Source organism: Erithacus rubecula, assembly GCF_903797595.1.
Source record: "Erithacus rubecula genome assembly, contig: scaffold_213_arrow_ctg1, whole genome shotgun sequence".
NCBI classification, from domain to species: domain Eukaryota; kingdom Metazoa; phylum Chordata; class Aves; order Passeriformes; family Muscicapidae; genus Erithacus; species Erithacus rubecula.
Window position 1 is genome coordinate 61173 of NW_027636101.1, and position 12336 is coordinate 73508.

Consider the following 12336-nt stretch of genomic DNA (forward strand, 5'->3'; position numbering starts at 1 on the left):
GAGAGGAGACTGGGACACCATGAGAAACCTGGGCAGGCAACCTGTGCTGGAGCAGGGACCTGGCAGGACTTGTGAGCCAATGGAAGTGTGGCCCAACTGAAGCAGTGAGAACTGCTGTCCATGAGATGAAACTCACCTTGGGAAGTTCATAGAGAAGCATCTCCAGAAGTAAACTCATGGTGCAGCAGAGCAACCACTCCTCTCCCCGGAGCAGCAGGAGAAACAACGCCTCATGAACTGACCCTGCACCCACTGAGGCAGGAGGTAGAGCTGGGAAGGAGGAGAGATGGGCAGAGGTGTTTTTAAAGCTTCATTTTACTTCTCACTATGCTGCTCTGATTCAATTCATTTAAATTCAATTAATATCTCTAATTTCAAACCTGTTTTTCCCATTATGGCATTTGCTGCGTGATCAGTTCCAGTCCTTATCTCAACCCATGAAGCCTTCATTCTATTTTGTCTCCTGTCCATCTCTGGAGAGGAATGAGAGCAGCTTTGGTGGGTGCCTGGCATCCAGCCAGGGTCATCTGACAACACTTCCTTTTTCTCATCCTTTCTTTCTTTCCAGAGGTCACAGTGCAGAGGTTGAGTGGGGCTCTGATGGGGGAGTGAAGCTGTTGGGGAGCAGCAGGGACAGGAGCCCCAGGGATGTGGGACAGGCATGAGAGGGGCCCAAGACCATCTTCATCACCACTAGACCTTAAAAGAGAAACTACACCTTTCTTCAAAATCCTTGTTTCATCAAAAGCACATCTGTCATTCCAAGAAACCTGCAGCCACCATTTAATCAGACTGCTGCCAACACCCTGACCAACAGGCTGTATTCTCACTCTCTCAGTACTCTGTCTTTTATATTACTATATTTTAATTTTAATTTTCCTACTAAAACACTATTCCTATTCCCATATGCTGAAGGATTACACTGCCCCAGCTGGTGAGAAACCCTCCCCCTGCCTCACAGAGGGACAGTCTGATGCTGCAGCAGTGGAACCCACAGATGTTACAACCATGCAGGCTCCAGATGAACCGCAGGGGCAGGCACAGCCAGCAGCAGTGGCCCCTGGAAAGAGGAAAAATCTGAGATGAAATCAGAGCACTCAGTCAATAAAGATAAGAAAGGAGTGACCTCACAACCCATAGGGGAGCCAAATGTTGAGATCATCACCGAGACTTCATCTTATAAAAGTCTGAAATCTGCAAAAAGACATTGTACCATGGGGGTGTGAGGCTTATACAAGCTGGTTCCTTCAGCTGTGGGAGCTCATGGGTACAGGTGTGCAACTGGATGGTTCAGAGGCAAGGAATTTGGGAGCCTTGACCCAGGACTGAGGTGTGGATTAGGTATTACTAAGGGAGCAGGGCCTCCTTTCCCTCTGGGAGCAGCTTTTAATGAGTGTGAGAGAGAGGTTTGTTCACAGAGAGAGAATGCAGGAGCACCACCATAGAATGTGCTGGAAGAGCCTTGAGGAAGGGATCCAGCAGCTGAGAGAAGTGGCAGCACTGGAGGTGCAATTTGGGAGGGGTGGACAGCAGGACAATGACCCTGACAAGGTCAGGTGCACAGGGCAGATGTTGTGGAATCTGGCAAACCTGGGGCCATCCAAATACACCTTTACTGTGACAATTGATGCTGATAACAACCCAGAGACAGTGGGTTCTGTCACCAACAAGCTCAGAAATTATGAGAATGTGATCAAAGGCTTGATGCAGGCTCATGTCCCTGCTGCGGTTAAGGAGCTCAAAGAGGAGTTTAAGGAAGAGAGGGAGATAAGGGAAGAGGTGAGGAAGATCAGTGCAGCATCAGTGCCAGTCACAGGCCCCAAAGACAGAGCCCAACATCCCCCAGCTAGGGAGAGAGGGTACACCCCACGAGCTGACCTGTGGTTCTTTTTGAACAACCACAGGGAAATCATGAAAAGGTAAAATGAGAAACCCACTTCTGTGCTGGCAGCACGGGTGCATCAACTCAGGGAGGGAAGCACTAAGAGAGGGAGTTCCACTCAAGTGAAGGCAGCCTCAACCTCCCATGACCAAGCTGCCAGGTATTGCAGAAAGGAAGATGACCTGTGGGATCCTCTTAAAAGAACCTCTAGTATGTATGCCCAGGAAGGAAATGAAAACAGGGGTGAGAGAGGCCCTGCCTCTAGCCAGGGAGAGGCACAGGACAGCCAGGTCTTTTGGATGGAGCAGATCCAATGGCCTGGCACATCAGAGCCTTTAGTTGATCCTGGTGCACAGTGTACCCTAATGCCACTGGGACATGTGAGGGCAGAACCTGTTTCCATTGCTGGGGTGATGGGGGATCACAGGAATTGACTCTGCTGGAGGCTGAAATGAGCCTGACTGGGAAGGGGTGGCAGAAACATCCCAGTGTGACTGGCCCAGAGGCTCCATGAATTCTGGGCATACTCTTCCTCTGGAATGGCTATTGCAAAGAGCCAAAGGGACTCAGGTGGGCTTTTGGAACAGCTGCTGTAGAGGCAGAGAGAATTCAGAAATTAAACACCTTGCCTGGACTATCAGAAAACCCATCTACAGGAGGTTCCTGAAGGTGAAAGTGCAACAAGTACCAACTGCCACCTCAACAGCACACAGCCAGCAGTAGCAGATGAATCAAGATGCCATTATCCCCACCCATAAAATTTTGGCTAGAAAGTCAAAGGGTGCTCAGTAAAACCCACTCTCCCTTCAACAGCCCCAGTTTACCTGTGGGCAAGTCTGATAGACAATAGAAACTGACTGTAGGATATTGTGCCTTTAATGAAGTGACTCCTCTGTGGGAGCTAAGACAGAGTACTGTGGATTTAATCAACATAAGCAGCTTGATAACCAAGATGCCTTGGCAACAGCAAACAGAGCTTTGAAGACTCTATGAGCATTGCATCAAGACTGGTGACAGGAAAGAAGAATGGATAAAACAGAAATGTTGCAAAACATGTAAGCTTGTCTGTGTGGTGTTTAACCTAATCAATGTGGTAAAAAAATTACCAGTTTTCCTAAAAATGGTATATAAGCACATGTAGCTGAGAGTGAATTTGGATTGTGATCAGCAGTCAGTAGACCCCCTCTCTCTCCCAGTCGTTGATTCTCCAGTGCTGAGCGCTGCCGTGCCGGACACACTGGATCTCCAGGAGGAGCTGGAGCCCAAGGCAGCAAAGTGGCAACACTGACATTGCCAATGCATTTTTCTCCATTCCTTTGGCAGCAGAGTGCAGGCCTCAGTCTGCTTTCACCTGGAGGGACGTGCAATACACCTGGAACCGACTGCCCCAGGGGTGGAAACACAGCCCCACCATCTGCCACGGGCTGATTCAGGCTGCACTGGAAAAGATTAAAGCTCCAAAACATCTGCAATACATCAATAACATCATTGTGTGGAGGAACAGGGCAATAAAAGTATTTGAGAAAGGAGAGAGGATCATCCAGATTCTGCTGAAAGGAGGTTTACCCATCGAGAAGAGCAAAGTCAAGGGACCTGCCTGAGAGATCCAGTTCCTGGGAGTAGAGTGGCAAGATGGACAGAGCCAGATACCCACTGAAATGAGCAATGAGATCATCACAGTGTCTCCGCCAAGCAGCAAGAAGGAAACACAAGCTTTCCTAAGGGCCATAGGATTTTAGAGAATGCATTCCTGAGTGCAGCCACATTGTGAGCCCTCTCTACCTGGTCACCCTAAGAAGAACAATTGCATCTGTGGCCCTGAACAGCAACAAACCTTCACCCAGACCAAGCAGAAAATCACTCATGCACTGCCCTTGGCCCAGTCAGGATGGGACCAGAGGTGAGGAATGTGCTTTACTCTGCAGCCAAGGACAATGGCTTGTCCTGGAGCCTTTAGCAGAAGGTGCCTGGGGAGACTCGAGGCTGAGCACTAGAATTCTAGAGTCAAAGTTACAGAAAGTCTGAAGCAAACTACACACACAAAAAACCCCAAAAAACAAAAAACAAAACAAAAACCCAGCAAAATCTTATCTGCCTATAATAAGAAAGTTCAAGCCACCTCAAAAGAAATTATCACAAAAGCACAACTCCTGCTGGCACCCTGACTCCCAGTGCTGGGGTGGATGTTTAAAGAAAAGGCTCCTCTACCCACCACGCCACCAACACCACATGGAGCCCATGGATTGCTCTCATCACACAGCACGGCCAGATTAGAAACACAAATCACCCTGAAATTTTAAAAACAGTTAAAACCGGACACAAGATAAAAACTTTAGTCTCACTAAGAAAAAGGAGCAGAAACAAGTAACCCAGGCTAAAAAGCTCCACCATACAACCAACTGCCAGCACAAGAAACACGCTGTGCTCTTGTCACTGACAGTTTCTGTCTCATGGTTGAGATGAACCAGAAGTGGAAAGTGGCCACAGGGAGCCCCACACGACGAGTCACACAAGCTACTGAAGGAGAAGGTGAATCAAGTGCACTTGCTGAACTCAAAGCCATTCAGCTGGCCCTGGACACTGCTGAAACAGAGAACTGGCCAAAGTTTTACCTTTATACTGAATCACAAATAGTAACCAATGCTCTGTGGAGTTAGCTAGAAAGGTAAAAAAAGTCCAGCTAGTAACATCAAGGAAAACCAATTGAGGCTGCTGATGAGTGGAAAAACATTGCCACTCAGATAAACTCTCTGTAAAGGTCCATCATGTAGAAAGCCACGTCCCCAAAAGTCAGGCTAATAAAGAACACTAAAACAAGGAGCAAGTAGATCAAGCTGTGAAATTAGAGATGTCACAAATAAATTTAAATTAGCAACATAAGGGAGAGTTGTTCCAAGCTCAATAGGCCCATACTGCCTCAAGCCATCAAGGCAAAAATGCCACCTATAAGTAGGCACAAAACTGAAAAGCAGGTTTAACTATAAATTGCATTTCTCAAGTTATCCATAACTGTAAGACATGTGCTAAATACATGCAAGCCAAGCCCATAAAGCCTCTCTAATATGGGGGGCAGTATTCCAAATATAAGTATAAAGAAGCCCAGCAAATGAACTACATCACACTGCCTCAAACCCCCCAAGGCAAGTGCTACGTGATCACAATTGTAGAAGCCACCACTAGATCATTAGAAACCCACCCTGTACCTCACACTACTACTCAAAACACCATCTGAAGCCCAAAAAAGCAAGTCCTATAAAGACACAGCAGCCCTGAGAGAATTGTCAGACAACAGGACCCATTTCAAGAACAGCCTTAGAAACACCTCAGCCAAAAACCAGGATATTGAATAAATAGATCATATCCCTTATCACACACCAGCTGCCAGGAAAGTTGAACTGTACAACAGACTACTTCAAATTACCCTAAAGGCACTTGGCAGGGAAACATCCAAAAACTGAGAAATGAACTTAACAGAAGCCACCTAAACAGTCAACACCTGAGAGTCCATCACTCAAGCAAGTCCTGCCCAGTCTGAAGCCTTGCACACAGTGGATGGGGATAAAGTCCCTGTAGTACACATAAAAGGTATTTTAAGACTGTTTAGATTAGGCCCACCTCAAGCAAAGGCAAACCAATCCCTACAATTGTTATTGCTCAAAAAATCTAGTTACACTTAGTAGGTAATGCAGAAAGATAAAGAAACCCATTGAGAACCACAGAAAAACCTAATCTTAAGTGAAAACTGTGTGTAAAGTTTCACTGTGAATAAAAATACAGAGCAAAGTTGAAAGAAGGTATTAATTAAGGTAGGATGCAGATGGTAATAGAATAAGGAGTAGATCATGTCTGAAGTTGCTATGCAATATGCAAGCAGAAGTATACATTCTATCAGCATCTGCTGAAACCAGGTGGAGCAGGGCTCCTTATCTGTTCCATGACTCATCCCTCAGAACTCCTCCCCACAAGGAGTTATACCTTATGGGAGATGCCCCAGCCAAGGAGAAAAGCCAAGCATTTCCTACCTAAATAAAATCTGAAATTTGAAACATCAGAGCAACCTTTCCCACTAAATTCCCAGAAGACTAGGCCACTAGATGTTAAAAAAGTAACTACACCCTCCTCCAAAATCATTGCTTCAACAAAACCACATCTGTCACTCCAAGAAAACTATAGGTACCATTATTCAGACTGTAACCAACACCCTGAGCAACAGGGTTACAGGCTGCATTCTGACCTTGCCAGTGTCTTGGTCTTTCTATTACTATGTTTTCATTTTCACTTTCCCAGTTAAAAACTGCTGTTCTAAATCCCATATCTTTGCCAGGGAGCTCCTTAATTTCCAAGTCATATTAATTTAGAGGGAGGGAGTTTACATTTTCTGTTTCAAGAGAAGCTCCAGAGCTCCTCAGCAGACACCTGTCTGTCAAACCAAGACAGTGCCCTGCTGCAGCTCCATCCCCATGGCAGGATCCGCGCTGGATGATCCCCAGGGACCCCCGGTGGGCAGAGCCCCCCTGAGCCCTGGTGCTGCTGATCCGTGTTGGGAAGACACCTGGCTGGGGGCTGCACACCCTCCCCGTGGCCTGGATTTTTGTTGCATTTCTCTTTGTCCTTTCCAAACACCCAAAACCAGGGTAAAAATAGAGATGTTAAATAACGACCTGCTTGGGGACACGGGGGGATCTTCCAGGGGATGCGGGGGACGCTCGGTTCCAGGGATTTGAGGAGTCCTGGGAGGGACCTGGGGGTTTCTCAGGGCGTTGGGCACCCCAGTTCCAGCGGCTCTGGCTGCGCTGGGAGAGGAGAAGGAGCGGGAGGAAGAGGAAGAGGGGGAAGAGACGGAAGAGAATCAGCGGGAGGAAGAGGAGGGACACAGGTGGAGTGGCAGGAAGAAGAGGAGCGATTTTGGAACCACGCGCTTCTGCCGCACGCCCGCACAGACCGCAGCGTCCCCCGGGAGCGGCAGAATCGCCCCCCCAAGAACCCGCAGGTGAGTGGGGAGGGGGAGCTCGCCCCAAATCCATCATAGGGGGCTCTGGAAGGGTTTTACTTTGCGGTTCAGGGGATGTTTGGATCTTGCAGGAACCCAAAGCCGAGTCCCGAAGCGGGGAGAGCGCAGATGGGCGATCCCGGAGCCGGGGGACCCCCGGCAGCCTGGAGGGGTGCGGGAGGTTGGTGCTGAGCGGGCTCCGGGCCCCCGAGGCTGAAAGGGGCGCTGACTGCTCCAGCTGCCCTTGGGCAGCGCCACCATCAAACCCAACGCGCTCAGCCCTTGTTTTCCTCCCCAAACCAGGATTTTCCAAACCTTGGCTGCATTGAGAGGAGGAGGAGGCCGTGAGGACGAGGTCGATGTCCCAGGAGCCGCAGGCAGGTGAGGAGGAAGTCAGTGCCCCTTTCCCCCTGTGTCCTGCTCCATCTCCCAGCCCAGCATGGCCCCGGCTGCAGCACAGCCCTGGTGGAATCTCCTTGCCCTTGCCTCTGGCACGGAGGCAAATCCCATCCTCTCCTTGTCCTTCCTCCCCCAGACAAGGAGCTGAGCACGGACAGCAGGGAGGACAAATCCCCGCGGCACAGCCTCGGGCAAGAGGCCGTTTGCAGCGGCTCCACGGCGCAGGAATGCAACGGGGAGGAAAAGCCCCGCAGATCCCGCATCAGGAGGGGCTGCAAACGCACAGCCCGGGGATCCCAGCAGGAAAGAGCCAGCCCGGGCCGGGGAGGCGGCCGGAGCTCGGAGCTGGGGCTGCGTGAGCAGCTTCACCATGGGGAGAAGCCCCACAAGTGCTCGGAATGTGGGAAGAGATTCAGGTGGAGATCCAACCTGATCAGACACCACAGAATCCACACAGGGGAACGGCCCTACCAGTGTGGGGAGTGTGGGAAGAGATTCACCCAGTGGGCAAGCCTGAATCTTCATCAGAGGATCCACACTGGTGAAAGACCCTACGAGTGTGATAAATGCAGGAAGAGGTTTCAGCGAATGTCCCATCTCTTCGAGCACTATCGCACTCACTGTGATGAGAGGCCCTTCTACTGCTCCAGCTGCGGGAAGGGATTCAAGTTCTGCTCCACCCTCGTCACCCACCGGCGCATCCACACTGGGGAGAGATCCTGCGAGTGTCCTCAGTGTGGGAAGAGCTTCTCCAGGAGCTCTCACTTGACCAGACACCAACAGAGTCTCCACTGAGAGAATCCCTGCGAGTGCCCTGAGTGCAGGAAGAGCTTCGTGCGCTGCTGCAGCTCCATCCCCATGGCAGGATCCGCGCTGGATGATCCCCAGGGACCCCCGGTGGGCAGAGCCCCCCTGAGCCCTGGTGCGGCTGATCCGTGTTGGGAAGACACCTGGCTGGGGGCTGCACAACCTCCCCGTGGCCTGGATTTTCTTTGCATTTCTCTTTGTCCTTCCCAAATATCGACATCCTGGTAAAAATTAAGATGTTGAGAAATGACATGGTTGGGCACATGGGAGCATATTCCAGGGGATGTGGGGGATGCTGGGTTGCAGAGATTTGAGGGTTCCAGGGAGGGACTTGGGGGTTGCTCAGGGCTTTAGGAACCCCAGGCCCAGCAGCTGTGGCTGTGCTGGGAGACCCTGGCTGAGGTTCTGGGGCAGTTCATGAACAACCCCCTGCCCTGACACTGTCCCCATGTCCCCCTCTCCCAGCTCCTGCTGTCCCCTGTCCAGGATCCCCCTCTCCTTGCTTTCAGTCCCTTTGCCCCTGGCCCGTTCCCATCTCACCCCACTGTCACTCCTGTCCTGCTCCCATCTCAGTGCAAATCCCATTCCTGGTTTCATTCCCTGTCCATGTCTCGTATTCTTTGCCCGGTTGCCAATCACATATTCCCAGTCCCATATTCCATGCCCTGTTTCCCTTTTTGTATTCCCAGTGCTACTCCCATTCCCATAATTCAATTTCTATATTTCCGAACACCTTCCCATATCCCCATTGCCAATCCTGTTACCATATTCCCATTTCCATTCCCTGTCCTATGTTGTTAATCCCCATCCCATATCATCTCCCGAGTTAATATTTCCATATTCCTGGTTCCACTTTTCACTCCCGTTCCCATGTCCCTGTCCCCATTCCCAGTTTCATTCCTTGTGTCTGTCCTCATTCCCAGTTGTTGGAATGTGTAACACAGAAGCCTTTTAGAGTCCCTCTGAGAGAGAACAGAATGCACGAATTAAATTAAAAACATTTTCAGACAGGTATATTAAGCCACACCAACATGAAATAAATCTCTAAGGTTTAGTTTAAGAAGTAGAAATATTAAGTTGCATAAATATGAAGTAGAAGTATAAATCATAGTGTGAAATACATAGAAATATGTTTTAAATGCCCTAAGAAGTAAAAGCCATAGAATCTCATGTAAAAACCAAGCTGCAGTTGGAGCTTAAAAAGGGTTCTAGACAGAATAAAAATAGATTAAAAATATATTTTATATTCTTCAGATAGAAGAGATAGTCAATGTGCACAAGTTAGACATAAGCTTTTGTATTAGAAAACCAAGATTCTAATAGGTTTAGGAGAAATGCTTCAGGTTCCTGTTTTTTGATCATTGGGAAATTTGTCAATAAAAATCCGTGTGTTGAATCCAGAGCTCTCTCTCTCTCCTGTCTCGTCGCTCTCTCTTCTTCCCCCACCATCATCATCACTACTACCAACCTGTGAGAGAAGAAGAAGAGGAAGATGAAGAAGAAAAGAAGAGAAGAAAGGCCAGGGAGCATCTGCCTCTGAAGACTCTGCACCAGCCGCAGCTTCGACCTCTTGCAGCAGAGAGCTGCTCCTGCTTCCATTGGGACTTTATGGCAGAGAGATTGAACAGGGACTGGAGAGCCTTGGGCTCTTTGCCTTTGGAGCCTGACGTGCCTTGACAAAAAACAACTTTACAGCAGCCAGCAACTGCTCTGGGAAGATCTAAAGCCACAACCAATCCCCACAGCCAGTCCCAGTCCTGATCCCTGTCCCCATTCCCAGTCCCTGTCCCCATTCCCTGTTCTATTCTCAGTCATGGTCTCGATCCTGTAGTTCCAGACCCGGTCCCTTATTCCTTGTTCCCTTCACGCTCTCAGTCTTTTAATCCAGCTCCCTGTCCCCATTCTATCAGTCAAATTCCTGGTCCCTGTCCTCCTTCCAGTCCCCTTCCCACACCTGGTCCCATTCTCAGTTCCACTTCATTATTCCCATTAGCATTCCTGGTCCCTGAACACATTCCCTGTCCCTGTTCCCTTTTTTGTCCCATTTCCAGTTCTGTTCCCTATCCCTGTCTCATATTCCAGGTCTTGGTCCTTGTCGAGGTCCCTGTCCCCATGACAAGTGCAGAATTCCCAGTCCCTGACCGCATTCCCATTCCCTGTCCCGATTCCTGGTCCCTGCCCCATTCTAGGTCTGCATTGTTATAAATTTATCTGTAATAAATTGATCAACTCCAATAAATGGAATCAATAAAGAATTTATTGAGCAAGCAGCAGCAATAAGCAAATCACCACTGGGGTCCGGGGAGTCTCCGCTCCACCAGCGGCGCGCACCCCACTCTGTGTCAGTCCCTCTGTTATTTTCATCTTCTCCTGTGTCCGTGCCTTTCAGCATCTTCTCACGTTCTTTCTGTGTCTGCACAGCCAGTTGCTGGGGGCTCTTCCTGGCTCCTGGTGGTCGTGGGGAGGAAGGCCATGGTCTTCTTCTCTTAGCCATTGGTTGACTTTTTCCTATCTGTTTTGCAAGCATCCACAAACTGGGCACATACAGGATGTTTGTGGCTATTTGAGATATAATCTTTCAGCTAGCTTAAGCAAGTCTCAGTGGTCTTTTGGCTGTGTTCCCTAATTTGGCAATGTTTGATTAGCAAAGTCTTACATGTACTCTGTTACAATTTCCCCTTTTTATCATTTTTGCTGATCAAATCTTTGCAATTCTGCGTGGCTCAGTTCTAACCCTTCGTCCTGTATAGGCTCATACTGTGCTCTTACCAACATTAAGTGCTGTGCTTCCAGCTTTCTTTTGATTATTGTAATGATTTTGTTAAAAATACATGGTCCAAAGGTCAATACTAAAATCACCAATAGTAGGGGTCCTGCAAGAGTGGACAGTAGGGTAGTTAGCCATGGAGAATGGTTAAACCAGGACTCATACCAGCTCTGCTCCAGTTCTCTTTCTCGTTTTTGTTTCTCTAGGCTCTCCCAGAGTTTAGTCATGGTATCCCTAACAACTCCAGTATGGTCTGCATAAACACAACACTGTTCCCCTAGTGTAGCACATAATCCTCCTTGTTGTAAAAACATAAGGTCAAGTCCCCTATGGTTTTGCAATACTACTTCTGACAGCGATCTTAACCATTTTTCTAATGCACTGATTGATTTTTCAATCGGAATTACGTCCTTCTCTACAGCTATTCCGAGTGATTGAAACTTTTGGTTCTGCTGCACAAGTGAGGTTATCCCTGTCCCTGCACCTGCAATTCCTACAGCCATCAGGGTGGCTATAGTCAAAGTGATAAATGGTTCTCGTTTTTGTAAATGATGGTTTGGAGAGTTCTGATTATCATACACAAATTCTTCAGGGTGGTATGTGATTCTGGGAATAATCATCACTTGTCCTGTTTGGATTATTCCCCCGCTGCATTCTCTCTTGGGAGGTATACATTTTTTTGGTTTCCATTCTACACTAAGAGCTTTATTTCTTCCTGCTCCTGGATTCCAGCGTGATGCAATTGTTTCACATCCCCAGTGTGCACAATAATACTGTCCAGGGCTATTGCAATACCCTCGTCCAGGGTTGGAGCTAGGACAGAAATAGAATCCTTTCAGATTTGAGCAAGGGCCTATGGGCACTATTTGCACAGACTGATCGTGAAACTAGGTGCTCCAGGAGTTGTAATAGTCTGTATCACATGCTGATCTTCCTATCTAATTAAGCACCACTTAAATGGTTGATGGAGGTTACCTTCTGCCCACGCTCCCTTTTCCCATATGCAGCCTAAAATGATTATCAAATACATAAAGTAAAAGAAAAGTGGTGGATTCCTTTTCTTAATTAAAATTCCCCTTGCTGGTTCCCGTAATGCTGTAATTTTGACCTCGGTTTCTGTGCCTCCCTTAGGTGAAAAGCTGGGGGATTTTATGGTCGGGGTCCATAGGATGTGTTTGTGCTGACCCCTGGGGCTTTCCAGCATTCTCCCCTTCCTTACGTCTCTGCCTCCTTCGCCTACACGTTTTCCTTAAGCAAGTTTCAGTGGTCTTTTGGCCGTGTTCCCTAATTTAGCAATGTTTGATTAGCAAAGCCTTACACATACTCTGTTACACCGGGAGTGATTGCGACTGTACTGGGGGCAACTGGGAGAACTGGGAACACACTAGACAAAAGCTGGGGGAACTGGCAGCAACTGGGACCCTGCTGGGGGCAAAGTGTGTCATCATGGGGAATGACTGGGAATGACTGGGTTCATACTGGGAACAACAG

General features: G+C 48.5%; 1 protein-coding gene across 1 annotated transcript in view; it reads left to right on the forward strand.

The window, feature by feature from the left end:
• The first annotated feature begins 7208 nt into the window (after nucleotides 1-7208).
• The window catches only part of LOC306815759 (uncharacterized protein), a 75478-nt gene continuing 70350 nt past the window's right edge, over nucleotides 7209-12336 (forward strand). Inside the window, exons 1-2 of the mRNA XM_079332305.1 lie at nucleotides 7209-7253; nucleotides 7408-7849. Coding sequence (XP_079188431.1) covers nucleotides 7232-7253; nucleotides 7408-7849 — 464 coding nt within the window. The 5' untranslated portion in view covers nucleotides 7209-7231. The remainder of the gene's footprint in view (nucleotides 7254-7407; nucleotides 7850-12336) is intronic.